Raw genomic sequence first — 20,921 nt, forward strand, 5'->3', positions numbered from 1 at the left:
AGGTATTAACAATATGAGATGTAACTTAAATGATGTCGCTATTGCAAATTTGCTAATCTATAATTGGCTGTGTACAAATGATGCAAGTGCACTAGATATACATAGTCTAACTCTTTCACAGCTTGAGGCATATGCCCTTGGCGTCTCCGTAGCCAGGTGGGAAGGAGCAACAGTGCGTAGCACATGCTTCTTGATTAGACCAGGGTTCGAGCCCGTCACCACTAAATATGGAAGATGCAGAAAGGTCAGGGAATGACCACCGCATATTCCGGAGCAATATGGCCTTAGTTGCTAATGCTCCTAAAAACCAAATAATTTACATAAGCCCTTATTGCATTAGGTCTTTTGTTGGTAAAACTGTTTCTTAAGAAAACAGTGCAACTAGCCATTATTAGCAGTAATGTTAGCCCTGACCAGTTTCTCCACTTTCTTCATATTCTCATCCTCACCTCCAAGTTGTTGGTTATCCTAGATTTTCTGTTTTTAACACCAATGCATCTCCACTTGAACGGACTGACATCCTGACAGTAAGATGGATGCTCCTCCTCTTTTACCTTGGTCATATCCTCATGAATTGTTTTTGGTGTTTTTCCTTTGATAAACAGGAAGTGTGTGATGCATCTTTTCTCCATTTTGTCTGTGGTGATACTTTCTTCTGCTTTGAGCCCTCTAATAATATGATAAACACATAAACCTTCCAAAGTTTGCACAACTACTTTATAGACTGAGCTATCTAATTAAAAAAAAAAAAAAAAAAAAAAAAATCCACATTATTTTTTTTAGCTGATTGTGGAATTTTGGTGAACAACTCTCATAATATAACTTTTAAATTAGTATTGGCCTTAATTTTGTATTTTAATATTTTTATTTATATTTTTTGTTAAAGGTATTTCATTATGAGTGCTCTTCAGCTGTGAATTGTTGCTGCTTTATTTCTGACAGTCAGTTCATTTGTGGAACTCAAGATGGAAAGTTATACCTTTTTGATATTCAAGATATGAGGTTAGAAATTGCTTGTGTTACTTAGTATATCCATTTCATCTTGTTTAGTTATACTGAGAAATTGAATTGAAGCTGAGGAGAATTTTAAAATTGATAGTGTTACATGTCACTTTAGATATCTAATCATTCTCATTCAGGTCCATGTTAAATTTTAAAGTTTTAAACTGTACCAATTATCTTTCAAACATCAAAAAATAGTTTAATCAGCATTCACTCATTAAACAATGCAATAAGGCATTTTACAGTCACTGTGGTCACATGTGCTTCTGTGTTTTTGTGGATTTAAAAGGCTTTACTTAGGAATCATGATAATAACTTAATTTTTGTCGTTTGTTCATTTTCATAATATCTTGTAAATTTTATTATTTTTTAAAATTTAGTTTCTGTAATATTCTTTAACTTAATTAGTATAATTTTTGTTAATGATTATAATATTTTGTAAAGTTAATTCTATAATATTTTTCAAAGTTAAGATAAAATATAGGAAAAAAAAAAAAAAATATATATATATATATATATATATATATATATAAAGACACTTAATTATAACACTTATCTCATTGATATGAACTACATATCAAAATTTCCTAAGTTAAATTCTTATGTTACTAATGGTTGCTACAAGATCCAATTTGAATGCTTCATCACAGGATATCATGACTTATATAGGAATGGCTGTAGGCAATTCCCCCTGTAAGCCATGATTTCATTGCTTATACAACCTCTGCCCTTTATTCAAAGGTCAGTGCACAATATAATCCTAGTAGTCATCATCATTTTTTTAAAATCATATTTTTCAAAGTTAAGAAAAAATATATATAAAAAAAAATATATATATGTATATATATATAAAGACACTTAATTATAACACTTATCTCAATGATATGAACTACATATTGTAATTTCCTAAGTTAAATTCTTATGTTACTAATGGTTGCTACAAGATTCAATTTGAATGCTTCATCACAGAATATCATGACTTATATGGCAATGGCAGTAAGCAGTTCCCCCCTGTAAGTCAAGATTTCATTGCTTATACAATCTGTGCCCTGTATTTAAAGATCAGTGCACAAGATAATCCCAGTGATCATATTCAGTGTGCCAGATAGATGCAAGGAGTGTACCAAACTGAAATGTGGTGCATTGCTAGATGAAATTGATTCACCGAAGAAAAAGTAGATGCCCTACAGAAAATAAAATAAGGGATTTGTCAGGTATTCAAGTATCTAGCAAGTATCTGTGGCGCCTCCGTAGCCAGGTGGGAAGGAACAGCAGTGCGTAGCACACGCTTCTTGATTAGACCGAGGTTCGAGCCCATCACCACCAAGTACGGAGGATACGGAAAGGTCAGTGGAATGACCACTGCATATCCCCGGAGCAATATGGCCCTAGTTGCTAATGCTCCTAAAAACCAAATAACAACAACAGCAAGTATCTGTGATATGCCAGGTGATGCACCCGATTCAGGCCTCCAGGCAGAATGATCAGGTATAGACTCCGATCATTCTGCCTGATCACTCTGTTCAAAATGGCACAGTTTTATTCAGAAAATGTTCTTGTGGATTTGAGTTAGAGTATGCATGCTAAATGCTAAAAATGGTTAATGTTACCAATTGTCAGTTTTTAATACATTAATCATCATAAGAACAATGTTTCTTGCTTTTTTTAAACATTAGGTCCCATATCATTTTAAGCATTAGGCCACATAACACGTGGTAAATGATGACATGTGTCTGTAATCTAGATCTAGGGGCCTTAAATTCAAATTAGAGGAGGGGATTATAAATGGGCTGTAGGAACTTTTCTTTTTAAAAGTTCCATCAGCCCATTCTTATAACTCAATTTATACCATATATCTTAATTCCCAACTCGCTGCTTTTTAATTAATGAAAATTAATGGAATTGAGAATCTTCATATAACACACAGTTGTAAGCTTTCATGACTTTTAATGAGAGACCAGTGTTAAACAGTTAGGTAATGTTTGCAGTGCATTACATTTCACATGCATTCATTTTTTTAATTGAATTTTCATTTTCTGTGATTAAGAGAAGTGAAAAGTAAATAAATAATTATTAACTTGTTGCCAGTTGATTAATTCATTACCAATTAACTAATAAACTAATATTATATAAAAGTAATTGTTTTCACTTCATTGCATATGCCTCATCATAATATTTACTCATATTTTTGTAATGCACTTTACTTATTTCTTTCTGGGTTTAAAAAAAGTGAAACAACCTGTATTTCACACTCTACAATCTAATAAATTAAACAAATAGCAACGCATACCTCAGATTGTAGTATATTAGCGTTAGCATTAGCAAAGGCACATGATGCAAGAAAGCAAGCTTATATAGCATCAGCCAAAAAAAAAAAAAAAAACACACTTATTTCACCCATCCACTCGCTCCAAATGTTTGTCAAGTTTTGCCTTGAATCTATTTAAGCTATCAACTTCTACAATGACAGATGGAAGTTTGTTCCACCAATCAACCACCTGCTGGCTAAAGGTAAACTTCCGCACATCTTTCCTCAATTTGAATTTATGCCCTCTCAGGCGATTTTTCAGAGCAATAGGAAAAATCCCATCCGCATTGAGCATGCTTAAACCATTCAAGGCTTTATACACCTCAATCAGATCACCTCACAGGTGCCTAGTCTCCAGACACTGTAATTTGTAAAACTCAAGCCCTTTCTTCATAAGAGCAACCCTTTGTTCCATTCACTAATCTTGTTGCCCTTCTCTGTACTCGTTGCAACAGCTCTACATCCTTCTTAAAACGAGGCCTCCAGACCTCTATACAGTACTCAAGGTGTGGCCTCACCATTGCTTTATAAAAGGCGATAATCACCTCCTTATCCTTACTAGAAAAATTCCTGTATATCATTGACAAGACACCATGAGCTACTCTTGAAGACTGTCTGCACTGCTCAGAAAACTTCATATCTGCCTGCACAATTACCCCCAGGTCTTTTTCATTCTCTACCACTGTCAGTGTAGTACCACAGAGTTGATACATTACTCTGGGATTACTGCTTCCCATATGTAGTACTTTACATTTGTCAATGTTAAACTTCATTTGCCATCTCTCAGCCCATCTGCTCAACTTTTCTAGATCCTGTTGCAGCAGTGTACTGTCATTATTGTCATTAACAACCCTGCCAACCTTCGTATCATCCGCAAACTTGGACATTAAGCCTGATATACCATCATCAGTATTATTTAAAAATACAGAAAACAACAATGGACCCAACACTGAACCCTGAGGGACTCCACTAATAACGTTAGTCCACGAAGAGCAGTGTCCATTGATTACCACTCTCTGCATTCTCCCACTCAACCATCCCTTTATCCATAGCAACAATTTTCCTCCAATGCCACACTGCTCCAATTTGCGCAGCAGTCTTCCATGTGCAACAGTATCAAAGGGTTTTCTAAGATCCAAATATATGATATCAAAGTTATTCTTTGCATCCAGTTCCTTTGTGACTAACCATAGTATCCAATCAAATTAGTCAGACAAGACTTCCCCTTAACAAACCCATGCTGTGTCCGAGCTTTAACTGAAGTCTTGTCTAGATGATCCCGCAATGCTTCTTTAACCAGTGCCTCTATTAATTTCCCTGGAACAGTAAAGTAACAGGTCTGTAATTACCTGTTTTTCCCTTTGATCCTCCTTTATGGATTGGGGTCACATTTGCACATCTCCAGTGCATGGGTGCCTCCTCCAAGAGAGTCCAAGGAAGCTTTCATAATTATGGCTAAGGGTTTGCTTACTTCCTTTGCTGCCTCCTTTAATATAACTGGATAGATTCCATCCACCCCAGGTGCCTTTCTTGTGTTTCTCTTCAACAATTTCTCCTCCACTTTACTCTCAGTTATTACAAGATTATCTAGCTTACTGCCAGAGTTGAATACACCTCTGGCATTCCCCTTCCTGAATAACTCCTCGTGTGTGAATGTCAATGAAAAATATTCATTTAGTTTGTTAGCTACCTGAGCAGGATTATCAACAGTTGAACCATCGATATCAAGTAGACCAATCTGATTCATCCCCTTCCTTCTTGGGTTTACATAAATAAAGAACTGTTTGCTGTTTTTCTTTGCATCCTTTGCCAAAGATTTCTCGTAATCTGCCTTCGCCTGCCTAACCTCCTTTGTAACTTGGTTACAGACCAGCTTATATCTAATTTTATATAAATAGCAGATTGTCCTTTGCTTCATCCCTCCTTAAATGCAGTTCACCACTCAATACACCTGTTTACAGGAGTGCATCTTTCCCAAACTATATATAAGTCTTTAGTGAATATCAGGTAGTTCTGAGCCTTCGTTCACTGAAATTTGGTTATCCATTGCTACTCTGCTTTCTTACTAACATCTACAGATGCCATCTTGTGGTATGACTAAGCACATACATGCAAGTACAGTTAATGTCAGCAAGAAGTGTGAAATGGCTGAAAAATTACTATGATCAATGCACATCATTGTTTATAAGAAACATTTGAAAAATTCCAAGTCAAATTTGACTCCCTTTTACAATGACCATCACACTGAAACTAAAACTGCCTTCATCTTCCTGTATCTGTCTTCCAGTATCACTGTCTTCCATCATACTGGAAAACTGCTTAACTCATGTGCCCTTCATCTCTGACTAATGTGAGAGATACAAGGTTCACCTTGACCCTCAAACACACAAAAACTGATATATGCTGTCTCACGTGAAGACATGGCAGTATGGAACAAAAATGCAGCTCTCTAACATTTTGAATAATGTTCAGGAGGTACTACAATACAGACAAAACCACTCAAGAACTGCATAACAGTTCACCCATAATACAAAGAATACACAGAAGTTGTTGATTGAACACCAGGAATACCTTCATTTTGAAAATATCTGCTGTGAAGCAAAGTCGTTTCTTTTTATAGGTAGGTAGGCTTATATATTATGCTACGTTGGATTTCCATTCTGTTTAGTTAGGTCACTTTATTTTGGGATTTAGCTTTTTCTCCCCACTCCCATTTTCGTTCTTAAAGCAAAAGATCTGTTTGGTTCTTAAGTAATATGTTCTGTTTAGGCCACTGTTTTTAGTAAATGAGAGAAAGCAGTGACACTTAGTTTTTCTCTTGTGTAGAGTAAACACATACAAATGTGTTTGCTCTACACAAGTCCTCTCTAGTAGCACAGTAGGTGTAATCATTAGGTCTTTTCTATCCTACACTGGGTGGAAAAGACCTGAGTTTGAATCCCATGAATGATGTGAGGAATTTTTGTAGGCTAATTTTTCCCAAAGTGGCTGAGTTAGTCTCAGGCGAGTGTCACATGGTTTTGTTCTCAGATTTTTTCCCAAATACGGGTTTTTCTTCCAGCAAACTGACCAAAGAACATGCACAATTACACACATAATATACTGATCTAACCTAGCTACATTCACACATAGAAACATACTGCTCATCTTTCATTGTATAGTCCATTTTTTTGAGCCTGTCTTTAGAGATTGCCCATAGCTTTTTAATGAGATTGAGATCAGGGGAGTTTCCAGGCCATTATTTATTGTTTCCTCTAAAAAATTGTACGACTTTTTTTTTTTTTTTTTGGATGAATGGCAGGGAGAAAGGTATGAAAAAATAGTATTCCCAGTTGCATCTAGCTTATTCAATTCTGACAACACTTTTGTCTTGCTAAAATGGTATGTATTTGTCACTGTTCATCATCCCATCTATAAGTACAAAGAATCCAATACCTTGATGTGAAAAACAACCCCAAAACATATTTTTTACTAGGGCATTTAACAGTCTGCTGCATATGCTTAGCAGAGATGCTTTCTCTGTCTGACCTCCTTACCTGTGCAAGTTTCATTCCCTACACCCTAAAAATGGCTTTAATCAGAAAAGAGAACCTTCTCCAATCTTCTTTAGTCCAGCTATTATGCCTGTTGGCCCAGTTCAATCTTTTTTTGTTCGTAGGTTTACTCAAATTGCTTTTTGATTGATTTATGAACTCTCTGGCCAACCTCTAAAAGTCTGTGAGACTGCTGAATCATGTATTTACATACCAGGTCCAGTAAACTCCTTTTGTAAGCCAGAACTAGTCTGAGGGTCTATTTTTCTTCTTTTTATATAGGCATCAGTTTTGGATATTGTTTTTCTTTTCCATCGACATTAGCCTTTTCTTTTAGGTGAATGAACCTGTCTCATGTTTCAGCTTGATTATTTTGTTCATAGCTCCCAAACTAACTTTACACAGTTCTGCTATCTCTTCTCTATGGGAAGTATGTTCACCTAAATCACGATCTTAGACCATTTTCTAGGAGTCAGATCCATTTCTATGAACATGAAAACTAAAACACTTCTCAGGATTTCTATTTAAAAGCACAGCTCTCTGCATAAATCATTCAATTCTTCCTTAAAACACACTTGTAATGAGATGTAAACAATCCTGTAGAGAAAAAGAAACAAATGAAAATAAGTTATAAACTGTTAACAAGTTGGTAAAATGCAATATACCTAAATTCCCACCTTTCTCGTATTAATTGGCATAAAATTGTGTCTATGTGCACTAAGTACTAAATACAAGAAGTATTATTTATAATACAGGCAACCCCTGTATAATACAGTACTTCTACAACATGGGTTTGCTCTAACACGATTGATAAATTGCAGAAATCCTCACACAATGGTATTTTTGAGCTTTTGTGCTGAGAAAACCCTGCTATTATGTTAGATGTAATTTTCAACATTTCCGTTCCTTTTTGTGAATCCCTACTGTTGACTTACTAGTTGTTATCGCCTTTGTGATATTTTTCTAAAGCACATTTCTGGAGGTCACGACCATAAAACAATAAAAACAATTTACAGTGTATTGGTCTTTTCTGTTAGTGTAATCAATTATAAATGGGTAGTAAATTCAATCTTCTTGCATTTGCTATAGTACCGATAGCTGGAATTCTGTGGGTTTTCGTATTATTATGGTGAAATGTTTCCCCTTCCATGAAATATTCAATCATATAAAAAACATAAATAAATGTTCAGAAACTCATTACTCCATATCGTGTTCATTGTGCATGCCATGTTCTTTGTTATTTATTGCTTATCATTTTTACTGTTTTAAATTTTACAATAACAAAAAAAAAAAAAAAGTCAATGAACAGAAATATTAATTAGTTAGTATGTACATATTACAGTACGTATTAATTAAGCTATGTACTTAAGCATAAATTAATTTTTATTTTGTTAATTGGTAAGGTAATAAAGTTAAATTTGTGCTTTATATCTAAGCAGAGATCCACTGTATTTTGTTGGGAGGTCCCTGGGTTTCTGTGATTCTGTGCTGCTATTGAACTTGTGCTTGTTTGAGACCATAAAAAATTGTGACTTCGAAACGTGCAGTTTATGACTTTTAAAGAGAGCAGAAGGTAAACGAAATCTAGATGCTGCAGAAGAGATTGTGCTTAGCAGTGATGAAGAGAAAGAAAATTAAATGAAAGACCTTATTTGACATATAAGTATCACAGTTTTTAAGGTAAGATGTTTGTTCGGTTATTACTATTTAAGTTACTACTATTATAAAAATAAAGTTAAAATATTAAGTTATTACTACTGTAAAAATTAAGTTTCCAATAGTTATATAAAAAAATGGGGTATTTTTGTTAGCTTTTGGAATGTAACCCCCCTTTTTGTACTGGTTCTTAGTCCCGTACAACACGGTTTTGCATTGAGCGAGATTTTTTTAGGAACCAAACTACTGTGTTATACAAGGGTTACCTGTATTGTAGTTATAATGTTTTTTATGAAAAAAAAATACCAGATACACTGTAGACCCGATATAGCTCTGCTGACGAGGTCCAAAATTTTGGACTGTGTTTTATTGAATTTACATATTTGGGGGTAAACTTACTGATGGTTGACTATTAGAAATCACTAACCTAAAGGACCTAACTACAAATAATGATTGTTACCCATAAATTAGTGAAAATAGATAAAAAAAAAGGTGTAGTAATCATATACATTTTTTGGGTGCAAGAAATAGATTTCACTCAAAATTTTTTTGATTTATTGCTAAGAGCAAAAATTCACATGCAACCAAGCCCACACATGTAAAATTCAAAAATATCTGCACTCTATTGTTATCAATTAAAAAAAAAAAAAAAAACATCGATAAGCACTTAAGGATTAAGGTCGTGGAAATAACAAGACTTTTGACAATGAAATAACTGTCTGATATGAGTTATTGATGGAGTTTACATAGTACCTGATTACATTGTGTTTTTTTAATAAATGAATCGAGTTTGCTTTGTTGTCTCCTGTTTCTTCTTTCTTGCAATTTCAATAACTGATTTCAAATGAAGGATATGTACATTCTCTGATTCTATCCACTGAAGTGCAGTTTCCATGGCTGCTAAAGCCTCTGTTACTTTGGAGGGGGGGAGGAAGTGGGAAGTGATGTGCCATCTTCCTCTTTGTCACCGCTGTTGCAAGATGTGGCTTCAGTTTTGACCTGAAGACTTAAGAGCATTTACTTCAACGATCTCTGGTCACTTAAGCTTTCATAAGTAGGACAATCATCATCAATATGAATCCAATCATAAATGTTGTGACTGCCACACTGTGCAACAAGTTCCTGATAAACTGCATTTGCCTTGTCAACATCCTCATGAGTAAACCCCTCAAACCCTTCCTCCAGGTAAGACTCTTCTTCCTCATTTTTTTCTTGTTCCTCTAAGTCAGATGCAATTGCAAATGCTTCACACAAACCTCGCTACCAGCACTTCTCAATTGTAGATGGTGATATGGTGCCACATGCCTTCTCTGCCAAGTCATAAACACTAGCCAGTATTGAGCTTCTTCAAGCATTCTGTTATGAATACTTCCTCATCAATTATTTGCTTGATTAAATTTTTCCTGTAGTGCATCTTGAAGGTCGATATAATGATTTGATCCAAAGGTTGGTTCTTTGAGGTCATATTCTTTGACAAATAGTTAACCTTTATTTTATCATCACAGCTTATGAGGTTTTCTGCAGGAAGGTGGACAAGACATTTGTCCACCAGCAAAAGTGCTTTAGGTTCTATATTTTTCTTTCTTAAATGAGTATGCACAGATGGCACAAAAAGTTTCTGAAACCATTCCTCGAAAGTCACTGCTGTCACCCTTGCCGACCGGGTTAGCCGGGTGGGTAAAGTGCCTGCCTGGCAACCCAAAGGTCGCGGGTTCGATTCCCGCCTCGGGCTTGGATCAAAGTATAGCAAAAACCTTGGGAGGTGCATTATGGCCACAGAAGCCTATGCGCCAACAACTACCAAAAAAAAAAAAAAAAAAACTGCTGTCACCCAGGCATTCTTACTGTGGTGATACAAAAATGCTAACGCCTATATATTTTTGTGGTGGAAACACCTTGGTGCCCTCAATTTTCCTATGCATAGTGGTTTGACTTTGTGTGTGTGTGGCAGTTTTATCAATTTAAATCCCTGTGCCTTTTGTTCATCGGATTTACAAGCATGCAATGTTTCGTCACAACTGTAAATTTGTTCTGGAACATAGCCACATCCTTATGTAATAACTTTTAATTGTGATGGATAGTCATCAGCAGCCTTGGTGTTTGCAGATTGAATTTTACCTGAAATTGCAACCCGGTGAATTCCATGCTTATTTTTCCATCAACTGAGCCAGCCCTTGCTCGCTTTGAATTCATTCTCATACACTTGTACTCCATGCTGGTTGTCAGGTCTTTCTTCAGTTTTTCAGTCTGACTCTTGATAATTTCACCAGATATAGGAATTCCTTCTGCATATTCTTGCGTGTGAACCATGTGAATACAATATTATCCAGTGGGCTGTTGCTTGCTGCCCTAAGCCGCTTTTGCTGATGACCTGCACTAGCATTAGTCACTTGTTGCTTGCCGTAATTTAGCTTCATCTTTTATTCATCCCCTGAAAGTGGATTCCCCCATACCTATGTGTGCAGACACCTCCACTTGCATCTTTCCCCATTTTAGTAAACCCAGTGCAGCTAGCTTTTCTTGAACTGACTATGCTTTTCTTTTTTCATTTGAGAACTTTCCATGGACATTAATTTTTTTTTTATTAAAAAGGAAAGAAAACAAAACAAAAATTCGAAAACACACTAACATTATGTAGAGTAAACTTATGTCCAATTTCCAAACAGCACATATCAACTTTACCACTGTTGCATCTTTCCAGGATAGCTTTGAGTTTATTCGCATCACTGAACTTACCTTCTAGTTCAATCAATAAAGTACAATAAAGAAAAATAAAGTAAAATTAAACACAGACAAAAACAAATAAAGAATTATTTTATGACCGTCTTTGTAAATTAATCACAGGTGCCTCCAACCTGAGCTGTATTTGGCTAATACAAAGGCACACGAAGCATTAAGATGACTGAAACAACAAAAGAAATTAAAAGTGATATTATAAAGTTTATTCATAGGACATCATGTTTGCAGATAGCAGTTGTGCTAATAAAGCCTGTAAAAAATCAGCGACCATAAATGCTGATTGAACCGGTAAATGCACTGGGACAAATTGTTAATCGATTAAATTTAAAGCATGTGAAAAAAAGGGGGTTGTTAGAATTGGGGTCTTACCTTTGACCATGTTATAAATGATTCTGCATTATCTCGGGTGTACAGTGTATTTTAATTTTTGCAGATTTTGTTTCTGATTTTGGTTAGATGGAGGAGACAATTACATTTTTCCACACTTGAGGAAATACTTCCCACTCCATCAAATGAATAAATAGATTCAATGGTTTTTTGCTGTTCATTACAGTAACTGTTAATTAGTTTAACCATACTCTTTGTATATAGGGAACCAATTATAATATGGGAAGAGGCAGCATCTGCAGTTTTGTCATTGCTTCCCTATAAGCAGGGATTTTTTGCTGGTAAAGGTAAGTTTTATTCCTGCATATTATCCTCCCCCTTATGATTGCTATTGTTCATATCATAACCACAAAAACAGAATTCATTTAGGAAATAAGGCAGGATATTAGTTTCTAAATATGACTCTTTCAGCTTTTACATTCTTATCCACCTTCATATTTCAAAAATCTCATTTTAAATATGTAACTTTAAACAATAACAAGTAGCAATAAATGTTATTTCTTACCTGACATATTGTATATGAAGGGAAGGTAATATACATTTACATGTTTAACACAGCACATTTCAAATATAAACATATCAAGTAACAATATTTAATTTACCAATGAAATATTTAATTAAATTATTGGTATGAAAGGATAAATTTATAATTTAGCCAAAAAAAATCTCAATAACTGAATAAAATTTTCTCTTTCAGATTCTATATTGGAATCCATCTTTGTGGTTTGATTTTGATCTTAGAAATTACAAGATCATCAAAGAGAATTTAACTGTACCAAATTGATAGACACTAGCTACAGGATACTTTCTGTAGTTAGTGTTCATTAGTGTGGTGCAGTTAGGTCTACTAAGAATATAAAATAAATGTGGTGTAATCAAATATTGATTGACAAAATTAAACATTAATTTACAGTTTATGAGAATTACAGAATTAATGCCGAATATATGTTATAGCTGCTATCTGTGTACGAGCATAAAGAAACAAATGCAAAGTATACAATGAAAAACTAAATTAAAATAAAAAATACCAAAATAAGTATCCTGCAAATAGTAGTTGCATGACTGTTGCCTGGAAGTATGCATGAAAACCAGCCCAATGCACTAACCTGATGGGTGAATACAATGGTAGGTAAACATCCACTAAAAAGAAAAATAACATAGAAGAAATTTTAAGGGAACCACAGTGACTGCTTCATCAAGGAGGTATGGCATTGGTTCTGTGGAAATTCCCAAACACCCATATTTTTGGCATAAATTACCGGACAGATAAACAACCAAAATTAAGAGAGAAAAAAATATCATTAAATATGGTTAACCCGATAACTAAATGACAGATTAAGACAGCTTTTCTTTTTTTTTGGGCCTTGGAGTCTTCCACTTAGAGGACTGAGCCTTTATTTTTTGGTCATAATCATACACTCGTGATTTTTCACAAATGATGATGAGAGAAACAAAGTTTAGATCCACAGCAGCATATTAAGAAGATCCTGATATGCGAGAACCCCTTGCCTTCTGTGATCATCAGGCGGATGCAAGCACAAACTTGGCTGAAATGCACTGCATTTTCAAATCTTGTATTAAAATTGATTAACACATCTCATCACAAATACCAGTTTTAATAATAACTTTGTGGATACGCCACAATGACTTATGGTGTCCCCCTCTTGCCAGTGTGAAGGTTTTCTTTAGAATGATTAATTTTACCAGTTTGCACCAAGGTTTAGGGGTTTTGGCGCCCCTACGCCAGTGCCTATTTGGCCTTACCCTAATAAAGCCAGCCCTGGTTAAACGGCGCCTCCGTAGCCAGGTGGGAAGGAGCAGCAGTGCATAGCACACGCTTCTTGATTAGACCGGGGTTCGAGCCTGTCACCACCAAATACAGAGGATGCAGAAAGGTCAGGGAATGACCACTGCATATTCCCGGAGCAATATGGCCATAGTTGCTAATGCTCCTAAAACCGAAATAACTAACTAACCCTGGTTAAACACTGGTCACTCCTGATCAGATCACAAACACAAGCATAATGTACATGGTGTTTGAAGAGGGGGTCACCAGTGGTTCCCCACAACTGTGCATTAATTTTATTATTACAAGTGCATAGCGTTTTTTGAAATGCGCCACTGGTGCTTTCCCACATCTGCCCATGGTACTTTGTGAAGAAGTACAGAATCTCTGTAAAAGCCAAAAAAAGTGTAATATCTGGTTTCTGTCAGAGTAGTATTATATTTTGTTGCTGTGTCTCTGGCTGCTTGGCCGCAGAGCCCCTAGTGGGACCCTATATTGCCCACTGCCACCACTGGGAGGTGAGCCAAGTTGCCCATCATATTCTGGCTGGCCTTTTCCAGGGTTGCCTGAGTTTCCTGACAGATGCCAAGTTAAAAAGGGGGGAGGGCATAGAAAGGGGTACAGGTTAGAAAGGACAGAAAGAGGAGAAAGTAGGGCAGACTGAAAGTTGAGGAGGAGTCCGCTCTTTATGAGGAAAAAATAGGGATCTGGGAGTGGCAGTTAAAGTTGCAGGGGACAGGTGCCCCTGCATGATCACCAGAGGCCAGTGGACACTGTGTATCCCACACTTGTACAGTGCCAGCAATATCTAACCCTTGTGGGTTGGAGTCTAAATCCCACACTCAAAAGTTCTCCAGAGTGCCAGCAATCCCGCACCAGAACGGTGCCAGCTGATTCTACCCTACAAGGGGTTTGCAGCAGTACCCACGCTCTGTGAGTGCCAGCAATCCCGCACCAGAATGGTGCCAGCGGTGTTTTTACTCTTAAAGGATTAGCAAGTTATCAGGGCAGTATCCTCTAGCAGAGAAGGAGCTAACCCACACCTGTCTGATTCAGGCCTTGGGCAGCATAATCCAACGTTGTTCTCACTTCAGCAATCTTGTCTCGCCTCAGTGTGAAGATTTTCTGCACATACACAGTTAGTGCCTTGTACGTGTTTTCATCAAGCAGCAGCAAGGACTCCTGATTACGTGGATTCCTTTGAATTGCGTTGACAAATTTGAGTCTACTGTTGTCATAGGCAGGGCACTCATACATGAGATGCCCCCAGGACTCTTCTTCTCCACAATGGCACCAAGGGTCTCTTTCAATCCCCATAGCCATAAGTCTCTGATGGAAGGGGCCATGTCCAGTAATGATAAACGTCATATGCAGACCAAGCAAGAACCATGGGGGGGGGGGCCTCTGGGTGAGTTTGGTCTATAGTTGGGAGGAATCATTTCATGATGTCTCCTTTCCGCATGGTTTCCCAGCTCTGTTTCCTTATTGCTTGTAGGTATTGGGTGATTCTCCTCTTCTCTATCTTGGGATCATTTGCAAGATCCAGCTGGGGATTTACTATTTCGGCTGGTATTCCTTTCCTAATGTAGACTAGGCCTCGCCTGACTATTTATAGGTAGTGGCTGACATCCTGTTAGAACTTGCAAGACAGGACGTGCCTTGCAAGTTCTAACAGGATGTCATCAATTAGCAGGGTGTGTTAACAGTGCAGCACGTCCTGCTAATTGACAGCAGCATGAACCTTCGTATCCAGCATCCGTTTGTTTCTTGCTAGTGTAACTTGTCTATACCAGGTGGAGGCACCGTAGCAAACTATCAGGACATAGACTGCTTTTTATATGAGGGTCAGAGCTTTGTGCTTCAGGCCCCAGTCGGCCCTGCTCACCTTCCTGATCATGGCGGCATACTTCCGGATTTTGGTGGCTAGATATTTCAGGTGGTTATGGAAAGTAAGACCCAAGTCGATGTAAATACCTAAGTATTTAACCTCTGTATACAGTTGGATGGGAGTGAAGTTTAATTTCATTGTAGGTGGTCTTCTAATTTGTAGTTTGCCTTTGAGGAGAATGGATTTTGTTTTTTCTGCCGAGATGGTAAGGTTATGCAAGGCTGTCCAATTCTGGAGCTTCACAAGCACTCCATTTGCAATAATTTCCTAGTTCCACATGCACCAGCAGGACAAGGTCGTCTGTGCCAAGGGCTCAGCCCCCCCCCCCAAGGTCCAAGCCCAGGAACTCATCCAGGACAATAGACCAGAGGAATGGGCGAAGCACAGAGCCCTGCGGACAGCGCCTGTGGATGAATCTGGTAACTGTCTGATATTTATTAGTAACTCGTACTTTTGTGTTGGTTAGGTAAGACTTCAAACTGTTATATAGGTTTGTAGAAACATTTGATTGCTGAAGCCTCCAAAGTACACTGGGCCACCACAGGCAGTCGAAAGCTCCACCAAAGTCCACCAATATAGCAAGAGAGTACTTGAAGGCTAAGTGCATTGCTTGGATGATTAGATTGTTGATAGCTGCTTCAGTGCTGCAGCCTGTTTTAAAGCCATATTGTTTATCTGAGGAGAGTTGGTGTTCCTCGTAGTAGGCAGAAAATCGAAACAAGAGTAGATGCTCCAGTAGTTTGGCCATTACAGAGAGTAAGGCAATTGGGCAATATGAGACTGGGTTCTGTGGTGACTTGTCCATGTTTTCAGAATTAGTTTTAAGATTGCAGTCTTCCATGACACCCTGCTAATTGATAGCAGCATGAACCTTTGTATCCAGCTTCCATTTGTTTCTTGCTAGTGTAGCTTGTCTGTACCTCTGCCAGGCGCTTATTCAGTAGGTTTAGAAGTATAGCTGGGCAGGCCTCAGCAAATTTTTTGAGAACTTCTAGGTCTGCACCTAGTGGTTTTCCATCTTTCATCTTGTTAATTGTCATATCCATCTCAAAACCAGTGAACGGGGGCTATTACAAGTACATTGACTCATTGGTTTTTAAAGTTGAATGGCAGCCAGAGAAAAGGTCACCTTTGACAGACAAGCAATTCTCTTTAAGCTTTGTGAGCCACTGAAAATTCTTTGAATGACACAGCATTTTCTCTGAAAGCTGTTTTTATCATTTCATTTGTGTTTCATGTTTCCTTAATTCGAAACAAAATTTTATATAAATTCAATGCTTAGTAAAAATCATTCATTTTAAAATGTGATGAAAACCATAACACACCTTCTATTTAATAATGTGCACTAATTCAAATTACAGGTAAAATGAGTGATTCGTGCATTACTATATCTAGTCACTGAACTTGATTTGCCGAGTCCCAACTTGCTACGGCACCATAATTTCAAAATACAAAATTAGGCCCAGAACATTTTAATTACGCTTCATAGCCTGCTGATTTTATATCGTACAATTGAATTACTATTAGGCCTATCAATTTGCTGTGGTTGACATAAAATTTACATTTTGCCTTTTCAGTTTCTTTGAGATATTTTTTGGTTATTCAGCTAAACATATTATAAGAGTGTTTTCTCTTAATTCTCTCTTAATCACTCACATAGGAGCACCCTTCTCTTTTTATCTCCCAGAGGGAGTTTAAATGTTTCAATAAGTTTGTTAAAACAGTGTTTTGTAGGAGAGCAAACATGCTAGATAGTAAAGATCCACTTTCTTATTGGTAAAGGTACCTCAAAGCATTGGATGTGTGGTATGCTATTTCCTTCCACTAGGCTGAAATCTAGATTTTACACTTAATTTTTATATTTATTGTGTTGATGTTTTTATTCTTGCATTTTGCAAAGATTGTTTTAAAATTTTAATGTTCACTGTCTGGATAGTGATTTTATATGCAGATAAACTTGAATGCATATGGAGAAAACTAACTGAAATGATGTACCCTTGGCTACTTGGTTTTAGCTAACATGAGAAAAACCCAGTAAAATTCTCTGCTGCTACAGCACCATTGGTGTGAGAATCTAGCACATTCTGCCTTCTGATATATACCTCTTTGCACACCACTGTTGTACTGTTCTGTATTGTGGTGTGTCTTCAGACTGCATCTTCTGTCAGCTTTTCACAACAACAAACTGTCTGCAACCAGAGGACTGTAGTTGGCTTGATGTTTTCTAGTTGTTGGACCATTCTTAGTACACTACAGACCAGTGAAATGAACAAGTTTTCTTAGATAACCTCACCAACTTCCAAGCCTTCACACAATATGCCTAGGAAATCTCTGATAGATTTTTAAATCTATCAGCCTACAAGAACTATCTAACAAGTAATGAAATTGAGACTACTCTGGCACTCTACAGAGTGTCATACCAACTATTCAGCCTTCTGTGAACCAAATAGCTAAAAGATATGATAACCAGTCAGAATGTATATGATTACTAACAACTGAAAACCCATTGAAAACCTCAATATGGCTCCGGCATACCAAGAGTGAGAAAACTGCTGACAGTAAGGGACTTGCTTGCTCTTGTAGGGTTTTTAAAACCTATGGCAAGGAATTGCTGGACCCTGCTAAATGTAGATTCTCTACTCCCAGACTTTTGCTTGCTGACTCCTTGTCCAAGGAGTGGGATATACAGCAGACTTCTGCCACCATACCAGAACTAGGATACATGCAGGAAATGGCCTACTTATTCCCATACTATCTAGTTTGACATCGTGTTGGCCTTTTATGCTATTTATTCCTGAACTTCAAGGGTGAAGTTACATGCTGATGATTATATCGTGTGATTCTTGTCGTGGGAACTCCAGATCCATACATGGAGTACATCTCTGGTGACACTAAGGCAAGTACAGGGGATCCTCGTTATCCGAGGATAATTTGTTCCAGAAAATTCCACTTAGAACGACTCCACTTAAAACAGGGACCAATTTTCGTAATGTTTATTATTTAAATAAAATAAATGCAACTAGGCATAATATTTTAAGTGTTTAAGATTCTGTATGTATATAATATCGGTGTAGATACATCATAGATAACTCTTAAAGAAAAACTATGATAGTAGTATGAAAAGCATCATTTCATGTGTATCTCATATTTGTGCTTATCCTTCATGGGTTGCCCATATATTGCACTACCTCGAATAAGGAATGCTTCACTAATAGAGAAGACTATTATTACTGTTTCAAAGCTAGTTGGCTTTTCATCAGTGGGTGGGCAGGTGCCCTGGTATTGCAAGCGAAGTGTTACTTATTCAAGGTAGGGCAATACATGGGCAACTCGTTGTGAAGGATGAGTAGATATGGCATATCTACACTGATATTATATAGTGATGTTTATTATGCACTTATACATAGTAAAAAATGGATGAAGGAACTGAAAAATGAGAAAATCATTTTATTAGAAATTTTTTATTATAATATGTTACACAATGTAAAGTTAAGTAAAGTTTATTGAAGTTACACTATTGTTCAGTTTTACGAATTAAAAATTAATCCAGAGTTGTTCGTGTTTTTTTTTTTTTTTTTTTTTTTTTTGTCGTAATTTTTCAGATAAAATTGTGTTGTAGCATTTAGTTATGTCTTTAACTTCGCGCTTAACATTTGTTGCACGATCGTGAAGAAACTCGTTCTCACAAAAAATATTCAAGTGCTTGGTCAATTTTCTCAAGGGAAAAAAAGCTTTAATTCTTCAATTTTCAAATCATTGTAACTGCGAGAACTCAGATAATCAATACTCGGATACCGGGGACCCCTTGTATTCCAATCCAGTGTGTGATTTAATCATTGCTGACATCAATCAGCTCTGACACTGGGGTAGGGGGAGGACGTGGGATGCCAATGTGGGATGCCAATCCATATGACCTCTATACCTATACTTTACTCACCAAAACTTCTTACTTCTTCTGAGCCGATGCCTCTTACTCCTATCACCAGTCAGTTCTATACTTCCCCTTTCCAACTGTTAAAATAGTTAATGCTAACTATTTTAACCATCGTGCAATGAAATTCTTGAGATGGTAGATTGTGACATGTTTTGAAGAAAAAAAGTAGATCGTATCACAAATTAAGTTGGCCAACCCTGGTATAGACAATTCATTAACATATCTAAGAACACTGAATTTAAGATTGTTACACAACCCATGAGTAAACTACATACCATCTTGAAACACAGGACGTATGTAGTTCCTACATACGCCCTTTAAATTCTGTACAGTGGGATCAACTGACGATGTTACCAACAGTAAATTCTAAGTGGGAAGCATTCAAGGAATTAATCGTGGAAGCTACTAAAAGTTTCATACCTATTAAGAAATATTGTTCAAGGTTTAGGCCTAAATGGTTATCTAATGAACTAATGAGACTCGTAACAGAGAAGAAAAATACATGGGATGCATATCAATTATCAAGCGACTCGGAAGCCTATGGCAGATATAAGCTAGTCTGTAATCAGGTGACAAAGGAGGTTAGGCAGGCGAAGGCAGATTATGAGAAATCCTTGGCAAAAGATGCTAAGAAAAACAGCAAGGATTTCTTTACTTATATAAACTCTAAAAGGAAGGGGATGAATCTGATTGGTCCACTTGACATCGATGGTTCGACTGTTGATGATCCTGCTCAGATAGCAACAAAACTGAATGAGTATTTTGCATCTACATTCACACATGTGGAATTATTAAGGTTTGAAAATGGCAGAAGGTTATCAAATTGTAGCAGAATACTTAATGATTTTGTAATAACTGAAAGCAAAGTGGAGGAGAAATTGTTGAAGTTAAACATGAGAAAAGCACCTGGGGTGGATGGGATCTATCCAGTTATATTGAAGGAGGCAGCAAAGCAACTAAGCAAACCCTTAGCCATAATTATGAGAGCGTCCTTGGACTCAGGGGTGGTTCCTATGGACTGGAGATGTGCAAATGTATCCCCAATTCACAAAGGGGGATCGAAGGGTGACACGAGTAATTACAGACCAGTTAGTTTAACTTCTGTTCCAGGTAAAATAATGGAGTCACTGGTTAAAGATGCATTGCAGGATCATCTAGACAAGACTGCAGCAATAATTCAGACACAGCATGGGTTTGTTAAGGGAAAGTCTTGTCTGACAAATTTGATAGGATATTATGATGTGGTTACAAAGGAACTGAATGCAAAAAATAATTTTGATATCATATATTTGGATTTCAGGAAAGCTTTTGACACTGTTGCGCATGGAAGACTATTGTACAGAATGGTATTAAGGGTAAGTTGCTACAATGGATAAAAAGATGGTTAAGTGGGAGAAGACAGAGGGTGGTAATCAATGGGTGCTGCTCTTCTTGGACTAATGTTATTAGTGGAGTCCCACAGGGTTCGGTGTTAGGTCCACTGTTATTTTGTATATTTATCAGTGATATTGATGAAGGTATATCAGGCTTAATGTCGAAGTTTGCAGATGATACAAAGGTTGGCAGGGTTGTTAATGACAGTAATGGCAGTGTGCTACTGCAACAGGATCTAGATAATTTGGGCAGATGGGCTAAGAAGTGGCAACTGAAGTTTAACCTTGACAAATGCAAAGTACTGTATATGTGTA

General features: G+C 36.9%; 1 protein-coding gene across 2 annotated transcripts in view; it reads left to right on the top strand.

The window, feature by feature from the left end:
- LOC150081525 (proteasomal ATPase-associated factor 1-like) overlaps positions 1 to 20,921 on the top strand; it is a 131,965-nt gene that overhangs the window by 94,412 nt on the left and 16,632 nt on the right. For both annotated transcript variants that reach the window (XM_090379359.1, XM_090379358.1), the window contains exons 9-10: positions 887 to 1,002; positions 11,830 to 11,912. In XM_090379359.1, the coding sequence (XP_090235485.1) occupies positions 887 to 1,002; positions 11,830 to 11,912 (199 nt within the window). The remainder of the gene's footprint in view (positions 1 to 886; positions 1,003 to 11,829; positions 11,913 to 20,921) is intronic.

Source organism: Mastigoproctus giganteus, chromosome 8 (assembly GCF_048544385.1).
Source record: "Mastigoproctus giganteus isolate SK-2022 chromosome 8, ASM4854438v1, whole genome shotgun sequence".
Classification (NCBI taxonomy): domain Eukaryota; kingdom Metazoa; phylum Arthropoda; class Arachnida; order Uropygi; family Thelyphonidae; genus Mastigoproctus; species Mastigoproctus giganteus.